This window comes from Bombina bombina, chromosome 7 (genome assembly GCF_027579735.1).
Source record: "Bombina bombina isolate aBomBom1 chromosome 7, aBomBom1.pri, whole genome shotgun sequence".
NCBI classification, from domain to species: domain Eukaryota; kingdom Metazoa; phylum Chordata; class Amphibia; order Anura; family Bombinatoridae; genus Bombina; species Bombina bombina.
In genome coordinates, this window is record NC_069505.1 from 291717717 (window position 1) to 291737865 (window position 20149).

The 20149-nt window shown below is 42.8% G+C and overlaps 1 protein-coding gene across 1 annotated transcript in view; it reads right to left on the reverse strand.

Moving 5' to 3' along the window:
* Nucleotides 1–1208: 1208 nt before the first annotated feature.
* The window catches only part of LOC128666326 (cytosolic 10-formyltetrahydrofolate dehydrogenase), a 157690-nt gene continuing 138749 nt past the window's right edge, over nucleotides 1209–20149 (reverse strand). Inside the window, exon 23 of the mRNA XM_053720846.1 lies at nucleotides 1209–1746. Coding sequence (XP_053576821.1) covers nucleotides 1691–1746 — 56 coding nt within the window. The 3' untranslated portion in view covers nucleotides 1209–1690. The remainder of the gene's footprint in view (nucleotides 1747–20149) is intronic.

Genomic DNA, 20149 nt, shown 5'->3' on the forward strand with positions numbered 1-20149 from the left:
GCAGCTGTTTGTGAGTAAATTGGTTGGGGAAAGACAGGGAATGCAGCTGTTTGTGAGTAAATTGGTTGGGGACAGACATGAGAGGGATTGCAGCTGTTTGTTGATAAATTGGTTTGGGACGGACATGAGAGGGAATGCAGCTGTTTGTGGGTAAATTGGTTTGGGGCAGACATGAGAGGGATTGCAGCTGTTTGTTGGTAAATTGGTTTGGGACGGACATGAGAGGGAATGCAGCTGTTTGTGGGTAAATTGGTTTGGGACAGACATGAGAGGGAATGCAGCTGTTTGTGGGTAAATTGGTTTGGGACAGACATGAGAGGGAATGCAGCTGTTTGTGGGTAAATTGGTTGTGGTTGACATAAGAGGAAATGCAGTTGTTTGTGGGTAAATTGGTTGGGGACAGACAGAGGGACTGCAGCTGTTTGTGGGTAAATTGGTTGTGGACAGACAGAGGGAATGCAGCTGTGTGTGGCTAAATTGGTTGTGGACAAACAGAGGGACTGCAGCTGTTTGTGGGTAAATTGGTTGTGGACAGACAGAGGGAATGCAGTTGTGTGTGACTAAATTGGTTGTGGACAGACAGAGGGACTGCAGCTGTTTGTGGGTAAATTGGTTGTGGACAGACAGAGGGAATGCAGCTGTGTGTGGCTAAATTGGTTGGGGACAGACAGGGAATGCAGCTGTGTGTGGGTAAATTGGTTGTGGACAGACAGAGGGAATGCAGCTGTTTGTGGGTAAATTAGTTGTGGCTAACATAAGAGGGAATGCAATTGTTTGTGGGTAATTTGGTTGGAGACAGACAGAGGGAATGCAGATATTTGTGGGTAAATTAGTTGTGGACAGACAGAGGGAATGCAGCTGTTTGTGGGTAAATTGGTTGGGGACAGGCATGAGAGGTAATGCAGCTGTTTGTGGGTTAATTGGTTGGAGACAGACAGAGGGAATGCAGCTGTTTGTGGGTAAATTGGTTGGGGACACAGAGGGAATACAGCTGTTTGTGGGTAAATTGGTTGGTGGCAGACAGAGGGCATGCAGCTGTATGTTGGTAAATATCAGGCTGTTTGTTACTAGCAAAGGCTGAGCAGATGGGGATGTAGCAGTAGCCTTTGAGGCAACATGTAGCCCCTGGACCACCACTAGCGCCAGCACCTTATTCTTAACCTCTTCTGCATTCCGTATTACACAGAGACCAACACAACAATAAGGTTAGTTTTCTTAAAAATGTTTTTTATTTAAAAATGATTGTATTATTGATGTCATCTATACAAAACCTACGTCTGCATATGAGACTTGCAGGTCATCGAGTTGCTCTGTGAGGAAGTGTCACTATTGTCATGATGAATTCACTGTGCAGCGCATCTAGACATTTGTGTAGATGTGTTCAGTTCCATTTAGTAATAATCAGTCTAGTGACTGCTCTGCTATTAAACCTGCAGAGTTATCAGTTTACAACAACCCTAAGTGTTTCCATAGCTGTGTCTACAAACTATTAGGTCTCCACGTGACACCTCCCAATATATTGACCAGAATAATTTCCCCGTAAATCTGTGTACGCTGCAGAGCCATCTTGCCAGCGTCCCAGGAGATGGCTGATGATGTATACGCGTGTATTCAGTGTACACAGCCCCTCTGATGTTTCTTTGAGTAATTATAATACAAATAGGTTTTGTGCTTTGCTCTGCCGTTGTCTCTAGTACTCAATAGTGACAGTTTTGGTTTTCAGATATTCATTCAGAGCTTCTTCACCTGAAACAAGAAATAGGGGTCAGGATTGTCTGTAGATCACTCAGCAGGACATTATGCAAGAAGTGTACAGTATACAGTCTTTATTATAATGTATGGGTGTCAAGCATTGTACAGTATACAGTCCTGATAATGTATGGGTGTCACACATCACACAGTATACAGTCCTCATAATGTATGGGTGTCACGCATCACACAGTATACAGTCCTCATTATAATGTATGTGTGTCATACATCGTATAGTATAAAGCCTCATACTCATAATGTATGGGTATCACACAGTATACAGTGCTAATTATAATGTATGTGTGTCACGCATTGCACAGCATACAGTCGTTATTATAATGTATGTGTTTCATGCATCGCTCAGTATACAGTCCTCATTATATTGTATGTGTGTCACACATCGCACAGTATACAGTCCTCATTATATTGTATGTGTGTCACACATCGCACAGTATACAGTCCTCATTATATTGTATGTGTGTCACACATCGCACAGTATACAGTCCTCATTATAATGCATGTGTGTCGCGCATTCACAGTATACAGTCCTCATTGTAATATATGGGTGTTGCACATCTTACAGTATACAGTCCTTATTATAATGTATGGGTGTCATGCATCACACAGTATACAGTCTTCATTATAATGCATGAATGTCGCGCATCGCACAGTATGCAGTCCTCATTGTAATGTATGTGTGTTGCGCATCTTACAGTATACAGTCCTCATTATAATGTATGGGTGTCACGCATTGCACAGTATAAAGTCCTCATAATGTATGGGTGGCGCGCATCACACAGTATACAGTCCTCATTATAATGTATGGGTGGTGCACATCGCACAGTATACAGTCCTCATTATAATGTATGGGTGTCACGCATCGCACATTATACAGTCCTCATAATAATGTGGGTGTCACGCATCACACAGTATACAGTCCTCATTATAATGTATGTGTGTCAAATACAGGACACTCACATTTTACATACACTGCTGCAATAGTAACTGAAGGTTTGCATATGACACTATGGGCTCCATGTACTAAGAGGCGGACGGACAGCTTCTTAACTCGCGAAGCTGTCCGCCCGCCTCCGCTACACACGGGCAGCGGATCTATTGACCAATCACGCGACTGAAGGGGCTGTCAATCACCGAGAGCGAGCGAGCTCTCAGTGATTTTGCTTCGCCACCTAAGAGGTGGCGTAGGGTGTAGGAAGCAGCGGTCTAATGACCGTTGCTTCTTACATTGTGGGAAGCAGGCTCGCATATGCGAACCTGCCCCGCAAAGGCTCCGGAGCAGCTTTCGCTGCTTTGTACATGGAGCCCATTGTCACAAGACTCGCACACAGCGCACACACAGATCCGGTTTAAAGTGCATAAAACATTTTGAGTTATGTGCATATTATAAAAGGGTTAACTGAGGTAAAACAGTGTGTGAAAAAAGTGTAAAAACAAAAGCTTATAAGTATTTTAATAAGATTTCTAAAAAATCTGCAAAATTACTTACACTTTAGTGTTGCCTAGTGAAGCCTGCACCACCTCCCAAATCAGTGTCGTACTCCAAACCCTGTGATATCATGTAACAAAGTGTGCATGTGAGGATAATTACTTATGCAAGTGGGGTTGAGGAGGGACATCAGTTACTGCTATTGTTTGTTTCCAAGAGGCTTGCTTTTTCCATAGGGATAATGTCACATGCTTTGTGAAAGCTTCAGCATTATACTGTGTACTGCTTTAGTCAGGTGTCATGTGACTATGCCCCCTACTGTGCATGTGCACGAGTGCATTCTGCCATAGCTATGGCCTGAAAAGCACATTCCACATAGGGAAATGCCCGGGGGGGGGGGGGGGGGAGCTTGCTGCAAACAAAACTATGCCTGAATTAAAGGGGTTAATGGGTGTTAAAATAGAAACGGTTTTGCAGGTAAGCTTTGGCTGCATTATAAATTTAGAAACTTGTTAGTTCATGCTGTTTAATGTCCCTTTAAAGGTAGCTACCTGATAGCTGGAATGTTGTATTCAAAGCAAACATTAACCTGAGAGTAATGTGCAGATGGTGTTTTTTTAATTCTATTAGTTTAAATATTAACGAAATAGTTGTAACCCTTTAATCCCCATAAAGTAATGAGCACTGATGTGTTGTAATGTAGGATTCCCCAGGTTCAAAACCCTGTTATCTCCTCTGCTGAAGTCAGTTTGTTACTTTATTAGCTTATTTATTACTGTAGCTATCTCACAAGGATTAGCTTCTATTTAGTGCTTTTTCTTGCACATGTTGTTATTGGGAGGGATCTGTAGACCACCTTTATTATATCCTTTAACACTAACGCACTTATTATTATCAAAGATAAAAACACATCTGTACTTTCTCTTATAATCTCCAGTTAGATTGACTGTGATTTTATCTTTGTGGGATGTTGTATCCCTTTTTTTTTTTAATTTTTTTTTATTTAAAGGACCATAATAGTTAAAAAATTACTCTGAGAGGGGGCGGAGCCAGCTACAGAAGAGACAAGACGCACAGTTCATGGGCTTCTGCAAAACTAATTGATTTGGGGGTATAAGTAATAAATTCCAGCAAAGTTTCTGATCTATACCCACATATGGGTAAAGCAACTTTTCTAAAGACCCATATGATGAGACTTTAAATATCTACTACGAAATTTATCCGGACCTACGAGGTAGCAGTGACTGTTGGCCTTGTAAACGCAGCCTGATAAAAGTGGGATTCTCTATTATATAACCAAATATGGAGGACTTTTATATACAGGTACAAGCACTGCTTAACAAATTTAAAGAGAAGATGCAACACAGCTTTGATAACCTAATATTTACAAGCAGAGCTAATTCAATGTATGTAATGGCGGATGGCATAGACCCTACGGCGAACACGGACACTGTTACCATGGTAGATCCTATGCTGAAGTCCACCAAGGAGAGCGAGGGACATCCCGTAATATTGCAGATTTATATCCCTCATGTAGATAAGCGACTTCTGGAGAGAGCATTTGCAGCAACTCGGCCTGAGCAAAGAGCAGAGACCAACATATTAAGCCTATTCATACCTACCCAATCTCCTGCTGTCCCATACTCGGATCCTACGACGGCTTTGAATTACCCTAAGCTGAGCGAACAAACAGATCTACATACCACTATACAGTCAGCCACTCTGATCACACAGATCGTCAAGTCGGCACGGGAGATAAAAAGTAGACACTCATTGGGGTTGAAGCCTTGGCCCTGCTCGCACCCCGCTCCAGACCCAGCCTTTTAAGAGACACCAATTTGCGGCCATTTATGTGGGGACATGTTTCATCACACAGGCAGGACTATGTAAGCCCACAATATGGACCCTCGACTAATAAAACTGGTGTAGGCTAGCAACCAACATATGAGTGGGGCGAGGAGGTGAGTAGTGCTCCTTTCATGGCTTCCTATGAGGATAGACAATTGAAGCTATACGGACTCTCATATATATAAATGGGACCTTATATAAATGGGACCTTATCTAGAAATTAATATATACTTAATAACAGTTGCATATTTTATGTTTTTATATACACGACCTAGATAATATTTAACTATATTTTCATTGTACGAGGATTTGATACGGCAGTCAACGCAGCAAACTACAGATTTCCCTTACAAACGCAGCTATCTATAGGTAATCTCCATTCAAGGCATATGTTAGTTATAGAAGTTGAACTCTTACCTAAAATATATTTGCTAGACAAACATAACTCACTTAGAAGTGACTTAGTTAGAGTATTTTATTTTTTATGTTAGAGAAGAATTCTTTGTTCAATTACTCTTTTTTGTGATCTTTTTAGCATCATTTCTAGTTATATTGCCTTCTATGTTTTGTTCTTGGACCACAGCTAGCCTGCTTCCAGCCCTAATGGCACTGCTAATCTAGACCTACAGAAAACATTAGTCTGATACTGTACCGGTTCAGATTATAGCTCCTCTTACAATTTATGTCATCTTTATTAGGTAAAACTACCAGGAGATATTCACACTAAATAGTTAAGATAGCTCAACCTCCCATCAGGTTATGTTTTGTTTTGTTTTTATGCTAAACGGTTCTGCACTTTAAGTCCACGTCAGCACAAACCTAGTATGCAGTTAATCTAATAACTTTAACGCATTCATTTCTACGGTTTTAGAGGCTCAGTTACTTGTGTTATTTTATGTATGGTTAAATGAATGTTCTTGATACGCTAACCCCCTAAGAGTGCAAATATATGCTCTTTATACAGATCAGCAACCACACTATAACTGCCCCTAATTTACGTTGTTGTATCTTCTTCAACTTTACCGAGCCCTATAACTTGATAAAATAGTGAACCATCCAGGCTGACTACTATTAGATGATCATAAGCTGCTACTATATAACACCTTAATATTATATCTGGCTTTCCCAGGTTTGAAGGTCCAATAGTACCCCTACACTTAAAGATATTTTCCTAACACATTACTAGGGGGCTTAAGTGTCATGTGCGAAGCTTAACGATTAACAGCAGTTTATCCATACTTGTTAATTTAGTTGATATCCTTGTCACTGGGCAAAGCTTTATTACATAAGATAGGGGAAAGTGACACTATATTCTATGCCTCTGGTTGTTATATCTTATATATCTCTAAGTCCTTATAAGGCCAATTTACTTAACACCTGATAGTTTTTGCTATAATGATTCCAAAAGTGACCTCTTTTGCTACTAGGTTCTATGTGAGTCTCTTTATTTTGTCCCCCCCATCAGTTATAGTATTCTGGACTTTTCTGATTATACCTCGAAATCACCGCTGTTAATACAGTTCTTCTAAGCATTATATACTTTATGCAAATATTTTTTTGCGACTATAAGCTATTATACTTGCATGTATTTTATGACCCATCTACAGAACTTAAAGCACCTATTTAATACCATACAAGCAGCTTCTTCCTATTACAACAGCTGGCTCCTTTACCATCACCCAACCCCCCCCCCCCCCCGCAAATTAAAAGTACTCTGGTATTCGCAAATTACATCCAGAGACTTGAAGCACGGTTTCCCTCGCAAAACACCGCAATCATTTTTAAATATACTTATACATTCAAACTAACTATACTACTATTTCATGTAACGAGAGCTAGTTTTAAACTGTAACTTAAAAGTTGATGCTCAGAAATGTTCATCTTATTTACACTACTGTTATATATATATATATGTTTACATAGTTGATATATATCAATGTTTTTGATGTTGTTTTCAATATATTCATACTAAAGTAAAAACAGAAAACTAGGTTATTCATTTGAGATCCAAAAGTGGTCTCCTTAGTTGGTACTTACTTCCAATGACTGCTTCACCTAGAGTGGAGGTCCAAAAGTGACCTCATCTATCATTTTGGAGGTATATAGAAGATTTGGTATACTATCTACATGTTGTGCCCAATTCTTTGTACCTTTTTATAGAATTTTCTTATGATGTCACTTTAATGTATATTCCATGTATACCTTATGTTAAATCTTAAATAAAAATTGCTTTAAAAAACTGTAAGACAAGTCCAGCATTAAAAATAAAACTGTTAGACTGTTTTGTACCTGGACCCAATGGAGAAATAAAGGCTACTGAACTTGTCTTACTATACATTAGGATAAGGAGTTGACTAACTGTGTCCGTGCCTGTAAATAAGAGACTGTGGTTTTGTCTTCTGTATAAAGATCTAATTTGTTACATACACTAATTATTTACAGAATGTAATTTTACAACGGATGACCCTGCTTTACAATGCAGAGCACTGCTGGTCCTGAGCGGAACCTGACGCTGATCTAATCAGCCGCGCTAGTCGCACAACTCAAGTGTAATGCTGCTGACTGGATCAGTGGGGGTTTCTGATTGTTACCAGCAGTGTTCTGCAGGTCTTGAGCAGCACTTCTACTGTGTGTTTAACCTCTTTTTAGGACATAAACACACAGTAACGTAAGGTGTTATGTAATAGATTAGATCATGTAGTGTTTCAATTATGGCCCTTTAATAGCTATGCTAGTGGCAAATCTACTACTAGCAGAGTGTCCTAGGCACAGACCGTCTGATGCATCTCTGATGATATTTGCTGTTCTCTAGAAATGAAAGTGGCCGGTCTCCTTTTCATCTAGCACCTCCTGCTGGCAGGAGAGCGGTACAGCATGACTTGATCTGATTGTGTAGTTAGCTGTTCCCCCTGCCTGAGTGTTTCTGCTGTGACTGTATGTAACACACACAGTAGGCAGTTCATAGGCATTACATGGGCAAATAATCATATTTCTCCTGTTAAGTGTGATCAGTCCACGGGTCATCATTACTTCTGGGATATTACTCCTCCCCAACAGGAAGTGCAAGAGGATTCACCCAGCAGAGCTGCCATATAGCTCCTCCCCTCTACGTCACTCCCAGTCATTCTCTTGCACCCAACGACTAGATAGGATGTGTGAGAGGACTATGGTGATTATACTTAGTTTTATACCTTCAATCAAAAGTTTGTTATTTTATAATAGCACCGGAGTGTGTTATTCCTTCTCTGGTAGAATTTGAAGAAGAATCTACCGGAGTTTTTACTATGATTTTAGCCGGAGTAGTTAAGATCATATTGCTGTTTCTCGGCCATCTGAGGAGAGGTAAACTTCAGATCAGGGGACAGCGGGCAGATTAATCTGCAAAGAGGTATGTAGCAGCTTTTATTTTCTGACAATGGAATTGATGAGAAAATCCTGCCATACCGATATAATGTCATGTATGTATATTTTACACTTCAGTATTCTGGGGAATGGTACTTCACTGGAATTGCACTGTGTACATAAGACTTTAGCCTATTTTGCAGGGACTAGCAACAGGCTTTTTAATAACTCTTAATTTATGTTAAACGTTTTTTGCTGGAATGTAAAATCGTTTTCATTTTCTGAGGTACTGGGTGAATAAAATGTTTGGGCACTATTTTTCCACTTGGCAGTTGCTTGATCTAATTTCTGACAGTTTACTGATCTCTCTCACTGTTGTGTGTGAGGGGGAGGGGCCTTTTTTTGGCGCTTTTGCTACGCATCAAAAAATTCAGTCAGAAGCTCATTGTATTTCCTGCATGATCCGGTTCATCTCTACAGAACTCAGGGGTCTTCAAAACTTGTTTTGAGGGAGGTAATCACTCACAGCAGAGCTGTGAGATTGTAGTTGACTGTGATAAAAAACGTTTATTCTGTAACTTTTTTTCTGCTATCAGGGTTAGTTATCCTTTGCTAATGGGAACAAACCTTTGCTAAAATTGTGTTTTTTACAAAGATTGATGCTATAACCTTTTCAGTTTATTAATTTTCAACTGTCATAAATCTTTCTGTGCTTCTTATAGGCACAGTACGTTTTCATAGTATTTTACTTGAATAGTATTTCCAAGTTGCAAGTTTATTTGCTAGTGTGTTAAACATGTCTGATTCAGAGGAAGATATCTGTGCTATATGTGCTAATGCCAAAGTGGAGCCCAATAGAAATTTATGTACTAACTGTATTGATGCTACTTTAAATAAAAGTCAATCTGTACAAATTGAACACATTTCACCAAACAGCGAGGGGAGAGTTATGCCGACTAACTCGCCTCACGTGTCAGTACCTGCATCTCCCGTTCGGGAGGTGCGTGATATTGTGGCACCCAGTACATCTGGGCGGCCATTACAAATAACATTACAAGATATGGCTACTGTTATGACTGAAGTTTTGGCTAAATTACCAGAACTAAGAGGCAAGCGTGATCACTCTGGGGTGAGAACAGAGTGCGCTGATAATGCTAGGGCCATGTCAGATACTGCGTCACAACTTGCAGAACATGAGGACGGAGAGCTTCTTTCTGCGGCTGACGGTTCTGATCCAAACAGATTGGATTCAGATATTTCAAATTTTAAATTTAAGCTGGAAAACCTCCGTGTATTACTAGGGGAGGTGTTAGCGGCTCTGAATGATTGTAACACAGTTGCAATACCAGAGAAAATGTGTAGGTTGGATAAATATTTTGCGGTACCAACGAGTACTGACGTTTTTCCTATACCTAAGAGACTAACTGAAATTGTTACTAAGGAGTGGGATAGACCCGGTGTGCCGTTCTCACCCCCTCCGATATTTAGAAAGATGTTTCCAATAGACACCACCACACGGGACTTATGGCAAACGGTCCCTAAGGTGGAGGGAGCAGTTTCTACTTTAGCTAAGCGTACCACTATCCCGGTGGAGGATAGCTGTGCCTTTTCAGATCCAATGGATAAAAAGTTAGAGGGTTACCTTAAGAAAATGTTTGTTCAACAAGGTTTTATATTGCAACCCCTTGCATGCATTGCGCCGGTCACGGCTGCGGCGGCATTCTGGTTTGAGTCTCTGGAAGAGACCATTAGTTCAGCTACTCTGGATGAGATTACGGACAAGCTTAGAGTCCTTAAGCTAGCTAATTCATTCATTTCGGAGGCCATAGTACATTTAACTAAACTTACGGCTAAGAATTCCGGATTCGCCATTCAGGCGCGCAGAGCACTGTGGCTAAAATCCTGGTCAGCTGATGTTACTTCTAAGTCTAAATTACTTAATATACCTTTCAAAGGGCAGACCTTATTTGGGCCCGGTTTGAAAGAAATTATCGCTGACATTACAGGAGGTAAAGGCCACGCCCTGCCTCAAGACAGAGCCAAACCTAAGGCTAGACAGTCTAATTTTCGTTCCTTTCGGAATTTCAAAGCAGGAGCAGCATCAACTTCCTCTGCTCCAAAACAGGAAGGATCTGTTGCTCGCTACAGACAAGGCTGGAGACCTAACCAGTCCTGGAACAAGGGCAAGCAGGCCAGGAAACCTGCTGCTGCCCCTAAAACAGCATGAATTGAGGGCCCCCGATCCGGGATCGGATCTAGTGGGGGGCAGACTTTCTCTCTTCGCCCAGGCTTGGGCAAGAGATGTCCAGGATCCCTGGGCGCTAGAGATAATATCTCAGGGATACCTTCTGGACTTCAAATACTCTCCTCCAAGAGAGAGATTTCATCTGTCAAGGTTGTCAACAAACCAAACAAAGAAAAAGGCGTTTCTACGCTGCGTACAAGAGCTTTTGTTAATGGGAGTAATCCATCCAGTTCCACGGTCGGATCAGGGACAAGGGTTTTACTCAAATCTGTTTGTGGTTCCCAAAAAAGAGGGAACTTTCAGACCAATCCTGGATTTAAAGATCCTAAACAAATTCCTAAGAGTTCCATCGTTCAAAATGGAGACTATTCGGACAATTTTACCCATGATCCAAAAGGGTCAGTATATGACCACAGTGGATTTAAAGGATGCTTACCTTCACATACCGATTCACAAAGATCATTACCGGTATCTAAGGTTTGCCTTCCTAGACAGGCATTACCAGTTTGTAGCTCTTCCATTCGGATTGGCTACAGCTCCAAGAATCTTCACAAAGGTTCTGGGTGCTCTTCTGGCGGTACTAAGACCGCGAGGAATCTCGGTAGCTCCGTACCTAGACGACATTCTGATACAAGCTTCAAGCTTTCAAACTGCCAAGTCTCATACAGAGTTAGTACTGGCATTTCTAAGGTCGCATGGATGGAAGGTGAACGAAAAGAAAAGTTCTCTCTTTCCACTCACAAGAGTTCCCTTCCTGGGGACTCTTATAGATTCTGTAGAAATGAAGATTTACCTGACAGAAGACAGGTTAACAAGACTTCAAAGTGCATGCCGCGCCCTTCATTCCATTCAACACCCGTCAGTGGCTCAATGCATGGAGGTAATCGGCTTAATGGTAGCGGCAATGGACATAGTACCCTTTGAACGCCTACACCTCAGACCACTGCAATTGTGCATGCTAAGTCAGTGGAATGGGGATTACTCAGACTTGTCCCCTTCTCTGAATCTGGATCAAGAGACCAGAAATTCTCTTCTATGGTGGCTTTCTCGGCCACATCTGTCCAGGGGGATGCCATTCAGCAGGCCAGACTGGACAATTGTAACAACAGACGCCAGCCTTCTAGGTTGGGGTGCCGTCTGGAATTCTCTGAAGGCTCAGGGACAATGGAGTCAGGAGGAGAGTCTCCTACCAATAAACATTCTGGAATTGAGAGCAGTTCTCAATGCCCTCCTGGCTTGGCCCCAGTTGACAACTCGGGGGTTCATCAGGTTTCAGTCGGACAACATCACGACTGTAGCTTACATCAACCATCAGGGAGGGACAAGAAGCTCCCTAGCAATGATGGAAGTATCAAAGATAATTCGCTGGGCAGAGTCTCACTCTTGCCACTTGTCAGCAATCCACATCCCGGGAGTGGAGAACTGGGAGGCGGATTTTTTAAGTCGTCAGACTTTTCATCCGGGGGAGTGGGAACTTCATCCGGAGGTCTTTGCTCAAATACTTCGTCATTGGGGCAAACCAGAGATAGATCTCATGGCGTCTCGACAGAACGCCAAGCTTCCTCGTTACGGGTCCAGATCCAGGGATCCAGGAGCAGTCCTGATAGATGCCTTGACAGCACCTTGGACCTTCAGGATGGCTTATGTGTTTCCACCCTTCCCGATGCTTCCTCGATTGATTGCCAGAATCAAGCAGGAGAGAGCATCAGTTATTCTAATAGCACCTGCATGGCCACGCAGGACTTGGTATGCAGACCTGGTGGACATGTCATCCTGTCCACCTTGGTCTCTACCTCTGAAACAGGACCTTCTGATACAGGGTCCTTTCAAACATCAAAATCTAACTTCTCTGAAGCTGACTGCTTGGAAATTGAACGCTTGATTTTATCAAAACGTGGTTTTTCTGAGTCAGTTATTGATACCTTAATACAGGCTAGGAAGCCTGTTACCAGAAAGATTTACCATAAGATATGGCGTAAATACCTATATTGGTGCGAATCCAAAGGTTACTCTTGGAGTAAGGTTAGGATTCCTAGGATATTGTCTTTTCTACAAGAAGGTTTAGAAAAGGGTTTATCTGCTAGTTCATTAAAGGGACAGATCTCAGCTCTGTCCATTCTGTTGCTCAAACGTCTGTCAGAAGTTCCAGACGTTCAGGCTTTTTGTCAGGCTTTAGCCAGGATTAAGCCTGTGTTTAAAACTGTTGCTCCGCCATGGAGTTTAAACCTTGTTCTTAACGTTTTACAGGGCGTTCCGTTTGAACCCCTTCATTCCATTGATATAAAGTTGTTATCTTGGAAAGTTCTATTTTTAATGGCTATTTCCTCGGCTCGAAGAGTCTCTGAGTTATCAGCCTTACATTGTGATTCTCCTTATTTGATTTTTCATTCGGATAAGGTAGTTCTGCGTACTAAACCTGGGTTCTTACCTAAGGTAGTCACTAACAGGAATATCAATCAAGAGATTGTTGTTCCTTCTTTGTGTCCAAATCCTTCTTCGAAGAAGGAACGTCTTCTGCACAATCTGGATGTAGTTCGTGCCCTAAAATTTTACTTACAGGCAACTAAGGAATTTCGACAAACGTCTTCCCTGTTTGTCGTTTACTCTGGTCAGAGGAGAGGTCAAAAGGCTTCTGCTACCTCTCTTTCTTTTTGGCTTCGTAGCATAATTCGTTTAGCTTATGAGACTGCTGGACAGCAGCCTCCTGAAAGAATTACAGCTCATTCCACTAGAGCTGTGGCTTCCACTTGGGCCTTTAAGAATGAGGCCTCTGTTGAAAAGATTTGCAAGGCTGCAACTTGGTCTTCGCTTCATACTTTTTCCAAATTTTCCAAATTTGACACTTTTGCTTCCTCGGAGGCTATTTTTGGGAGAAAGGTCCTTCAGGCAGTGGTTCCTTCTGTATAAAGAGCCTGCCTATCCCTCCCGTCATCCGTGTACTTTTGCTTTGGTATTGGTATCCCAGAAGTAATGATGACCCGTGGACTGATCACACTTAACAGGAGAAAACATAATTTATGCTTACCTGATAAATTCCTTTCTCCTGTAGTGTGATCAGTCCACGGCCCGCCCTGTTTTTTTAAGGCAGGTAAATATTTTTTAAATTATACTCCAGTCACCACTACACCCTTTGGCTTCTCCTTTCTTGTTGGTCCTTGGTCGAATGACTGGGAGTGACGTAGAGGGGAGGAGCTATATGGCAGCTCTGCTGGGTGAATCCTCTTGCACTTCCTGTTGGGGAGGAGTAATATCCCAGAAGTAATGATGACCCGTGGACTGATCACACTACAGGAGAAAGGAATTTATCAGGTAAGCATAAATTATGTTTTTTATAGAGCACCGGGTAAACCTTGTATGTAAATGCAGCTAGATTACAAGATCATTTCCCTAGCACTTCTCTGTGACATATGTACATACTTATGTTAAGACTCAGAGACCTCTTCACAAGGTCATGGTGATAATACACTCAGTTTCCAGCACACACGTAGTATTCTGAGGGCAGAGCTGATAATGTGTCAGTTTGTAACCGCCCAGAAACATATAAATGTCTTGTACACTTGAGCTTTTACAACTGTATAGCTATGCTACAGAGCTGTCAGCTCTTTATAGGGTGTATAGATCATTACTTCCTTACAGAAGCTTTTGTTTGATAAATTGTTATTGAGAAACATAACATTCCAGTTGAGGGGAGCATAACATTTCTTGACTAGTAGTTTGTAAAATGCAAAAAACGTATAAACTAGTACACATGAAAAATAGAGTTTGCCAACAAACAATAACCAGCAGCCCATTATAATCGGGTTAAGCAGAAACCGGTTTTGCTGCGTGGCAGAAGGCTGCCAGACTTTCCTGTAACACATTAGCTAGAAGGAACACCGGACACTAAGGTCATACATCTCACCAGTAATCTGAAGTCTCAGCTTGTGACGGACGCAGAGCCAGAACTGGCACCAGAAGCAGTTCTGACTTGTGCTGAACTCTGTGCCCTGTGATTGCTGCTAACTCAAGGGTATGAAATCCCTGTCTGATCTCACTTCACCCATGAGGAATTCAGGCCTCTGTATCTTGTGTTTATTGACTGAGCTGCTGTAATTGTAGTGAACATCATGCATCATGGTCCTGATACGTTCACATGTGTTTGTATTTACTGTGAGTCTGCACATGGCTGTGTTATTGTGCCAGATCAATGTGCACTAATGTTGCTTTTAGTTTTCTCCATTAAATAAACAATATTTCACGGAAAATAGTTTCTTTATTTTACTAATAGATTCACTTTAGTGAAAGCAACCTATATACGTGCTTTAAATGTAACCCCTTTTACCTGTTAGCGCACTGGGTATGTACATAACGGTCTGGTGGGAATTAGCTTTAGTGCTTAGTCAGCTACACGGTTAGCGCACTGGGTATGTACACAACGGTCTGGTGGGAATTAGCTTTAGTGCTTAGTCAGATACACGGTTAGCGCACTGGGTATGTACACAATGGTCTGGTGGGAATTAGCTTTAGTGCTTAGTCAGATACACGGTTAGCGCACTGGGTATGTACACATTGGTCTGGTGGGAATTAGCTTTAGTGCTTAGTCAGATACAGTTAGCGCACTGGGTATGTACACATTGGTCTGGTGGGAATTAGCTTTAGTGCTTAGTCAGATACACGGTTAGCGCACTGGGTATGTACACATTGGTCTGGTGGAAATTAGCTTTAGTGCTTAGTCAGATACACGGTTAGCGCACTGGGTATGTACACATTGGTCTGGTGGAAATTAGCTTTAGTGCTTAGTCAGATACACGGTTAGCGCACTGGGTATGTACACAACGGTCTGGTGGGAATTAGCTTTAGTGCTTAGTCAGATACACGGTTAGTGCACTGGGTATGTTCACAACGGTATGGTGGGAATTAGCTTTAGTGCTTAGTCAGATACACGGTTAGCGCACTGGGTATGTACACAATGGTCTGGTGGGAATTAGCTTTAGTGCTTAGTCAGATACACGGTTAGCGCACTGGGTATGTACACAATGGTCTGGTGGGAATTAGCTTTAGTGCTTAGTCAGATAGACGGTTAGCGCACTGGGTATGTTCACAACGGTGTGGTGGGAATTAGCTTTAGTGCTTAGTCAGATACACGGTTATCGCACTGGGTATGTACACAACGGTCTGGTGGGAATTAGCTTTAGTGCTTAGTCAGATACACGGTTAGCGCACTGGGTATGTACACAACGGTCTGGTGGGAATTAGCTTTAGTGCTTAGTCAGATACACGGTTAGCGCACTGGGTTTGTACACAACGGTCTGGTGGGAATTAGCTTTAGTGCTTAGTCAGGTACACGGTTAGCGCACTGGGTATGTTCACAACGGTCTGGTGGGAATTAGCTTTAGTGATTAGTCAGATACACGGTTAGCGCACTGGGTTTGTACACAACGGTCTGGTGGGAATTAGCTTTAGTGATTAGTCAGATACACGGTTAGCGCACTGGGTATGTTCACAACGGTCTGGTGGGAATTAGCTTTAGTGATTAGTCAGATACACGGTTAGTGCACTGGGTATGTTCACAACGGTCTGGTGGGAATTAGCTTTAGTGATTAGTCAGATACACGGTTAGCGCACTGGGTATGAACTCAAAGGTCTGGTGGGAATTAGCTTTAGTGCTTAGTCAGATACACGGTTAGCGCACTGAGTATGTTCACAGCGGTCTGGTGGAAATTAGCTTTAGTGCTTAGTCAGATACACGGTTAGCGCACTGAGTATGTTCACAGCGGTCTGGTGGAAATTAGCTTTAGTGCTTAGTCAGATACACGGTTAGCGCACTGGATATGTACACAATGGTCTGGTGGGAATTACTTTAGTGCTTAGTCAGATACACGGTTAGCGCACTGGGTATGTACACAATGGTCTGGTGGGAATTAGCTTTAGTGCTTAGTCAGATAGACGGTTAGCGCACTGGGTATGTTCACAACGGTCTGGTGGGAATTAGCTTTAGTGATTAGTCAGATACACGGTTAGCGCACTGGGTTTGTACACAACGGTCTGGTGGGAATTAGCTTTAGTGCTTAGTCAGATACACGGTTAGCGCACTGGGTATGTACACAACGGTCTGGTGGGAATTAGCTTTAGTGCTTAGTCAGATACACGGTTAGCGCACTGGGTATGTACACAACGGTCTGGTGGGAATTAGCTTTAGTGCTTAGTCAGATACACGGTTAGCGCACTGGGTTTGTACACAACCGTCTGGTGGCAATTAGCTTTAGTGCTTAGTCAGGTACACGGTTAGCGCACTGGGTATGTTCACAACGGTCTGGTGGGAATTAGCTTTAGTGATTAGTCAGATACACGGTTAGCGCACTGGGTTTGTACACAACGGTCTGGTGGGAATTAGCTTTAGTGATTAGTCAGATACACGGTTAGCGCACTGGGTATGTTCACAACGGTCTGGTGGGAATTAGCTTTAGTGATTAGTCAGATACACGGTTAGTGCACTGGGTTTGTGCACAACGGTCTGGTGGGAATTAGCTTTGGTGATTAGTCAGATACACGGTTAGCGCACTGGGTATGTTCACAACGATCTGGTGGGAATTAGCTTTAGGGATTAGTCAGATACACGGTTAGTGCACTGGGTTTGTACACAACGGTCTGGTGGGTATTAGCTTTAGTGCTTAGTCAGATACACGGTTAGCGCACTGGGTATGTTTACAACGGTCTGGTGGGAATTAGCTTTAGTAATTAGTCAGATACACGGTTTGCGCACTGGGTACGTTCACAACGGTCTGGTGGGAATTAGCTTTAGTGATTAGTCAGATACACGGTTAGCGCACTGGGTATGTACATAACGGTCTGGTGGGAATTAGCTTTAGTGCTTAGTCAGATACATGGTTTGCGCACTGGGTATGTTCACAACGGTCTGGTGGGAATTAGCTTTAGTGATTAGTCAGATACACAGTTAGCGCACTGGGTATGTACACAACGGTCTGGTGGGAATTAACTTTAGTGCTTAGTCAGATACACGGTTAGCGTACTGGGTATGTACAGAATGGTCTGGTGGGAATTAGCTTTAGTGCTTAGTCAGATACACGGTTAGCGCACTGGGTATGTACAGAATGGTCTGGTGGGAATTAGCTTTAGTGATTAGTCAGATCCACGGTTAGTGCACTGGGTTTGTACACAACGGTCTGGTGGGAATTAGCTTTAGTGCTTAGTCAGATACACGGTTAGCGCATTGGGTATGTTCACAACGGTCTGGTGGGAATTAGCTTTAGTGCTTAGTCAGATACACGGTTAGCGCACTGGGTTTGTACACAACCGTCTGGTGGCAATTAGCTTTAGTGCTTAGTCAGGTACACGGTTAGCGCACTGGGTATGTTCACAACGGTCTGGTGGGAATTAGCTTTAGTGATTAGTCAGATACACGGTTAGCGCACTGGGTTTGTACACAACGGTCTGGTGGGAATTAGCTTTAGTGATTAGTCAGATACACGGTTAGCGCACTGGGTATGTTCACAACGGTCGGGTGGGAATTAGCTTTAGTGATTAGTCAGATACACGGTTAGCGCACTGGGTATGTACACAACGGTCTGGTGGGAATTAGCTTTAGTGATTAGTCAGATACACGGTTTACGCACTGGGTATGTACACAACCGTCTGGTGGGAATTAGCTTTAGTGCTTAGTCAGATACACGGTTAGCGCATTGGGTATGTTCACAACGGTCTGGTGGGAATTAGCTTTAGTGATTAGTCAGATCCACGGTTAGTGCACTGGGTTTGTACACAACGGTCTGGTGGGAATTAGCTTTAGTGCTTAGTCAGATACACGGTTAGCGCACTGGGTTTGTACACAACCGTCTGGTGGCAATTAGCTTTAGTGCTTAGTCAGGTACACGGTTAGCGCACTGGGTATGTTCACAACGGTCTGGTGGGAATTAGCTTTAGTGATTAGTCAGATACACGGTTAGCGTACTGGGTTTGTACACAACGGTCTGGTGGGAATTAGCTTTAGTGATTAGTCAGATACACGGTTAGCGCACTGGGTATGTTCACAACGGTCTGGTGGGAATTAGCTTTAGTGATTAGTCAGATACACGGTTAGTGCACTGGGTTTGTGCACAACGGTCTGGTGGGAATTAGCTTTGGTGATTAGTCAGATACACGGTTTGCGCACTGGGTATGTTCACAACGATCTGGTGGGAATTAGCTTTAGGGATTAGTCAGATACACGGTTAGTGCACTGGGTTTGTACACAACGGTCTGGTGGGAATTAGCTTTAGTGATTAGTCAGATACACGGTTAGCGCACTGGGTATGAACACAATGGTCTGGTGGGAATTAGCTTTAGTGCTTAGTCAGATACACGGTTAGCGCACTGAGTATGTTCACAGCGGTCTGGTGGAAATTAGCTTTAGTGCTTAGTCAGATACACGGTTAGCGCACTGAGTATGTTCACAGCGGTCTGGTGGAAATTAGCTTTAGTGCTTAGTCAGATACACGGTTAGCGCACTGGATATGTACACAATGGTCTGGTGGGAATTACTTTAGTGCTTAGTCAGATACACGGTTAGCGCACTGGGTATGTACACAATGGTCTGGTGGGAATTAGCTTTAGTGCTTAGTCAGATAGACGGTTAGCGCACTGGGTATGTTCACAACGGTCTGGTGGGAATTAGCTTTAGTGATTAGTCAGATACACGGTTAGCGCACTGGGTTTGTACACAACGGTGTGGTGGGAATTAGCTTTAGTGCTTAGTCAGATACACGGTTAGCGCACTGGGTATGTACACAACGGTCTGGTGGGAATTAGCTTTAGTGCTTAGTCAGATACACGGTTAGCGCACTGGGTATGTACACAACGGTCTGGTGGGAATTAGCTTTAGTGCTTAGTCAGATACACGGTTAGCGCACTGGGTTTGTACACAACCGTCTGGTGGCAATTAGCTTTAGTGCTTAGTCAGGTACACGGTTAGCGCACTGGGTATGTTCACAACGGTCTGGTGGGAATTAGCTTTAGTGATTAGTCAGATACACGGTTAGCGCACTGGGTTTGTACACAACGGTCTGGTGGGAATTAGCTTTAGTGATTAGTCAGATACACGGTTAGCGCACTGGGTATGTTCACAACGGTCTGGTGGGAATTAGCTTTAGTGATTAGTCAGATACACGGTTAGTGCACTGGGTTTGTGCACAACGGTCTGGTGGGAATTAGCTTTGGTGATTAGTCAGATACACGGTTTGCGCACTGGGTATGTTCACAATGATCTGGTGGGAATTAGCTTTAGGGATTAGTCAGATACACGGTTAGTGCACTGGGTTTGTACACAACGGTCTGGTGGGTATTAGCTTTAGTGCTTAGTCAGATACACGGTTAGCGCACTGGGTATGTTTACAACGGTCTGGTGGGAATTAGCTTTAGTAATTAGTCAGATACACGGTTTGCGCACTGGGTACGTTCACAACGGTCTGGTGGGAATTAGCTTTAGTGATTAGTCAGATACACGGTTAGCGCACTGGGTATGTACATAACGGTCTGGTGGGAAT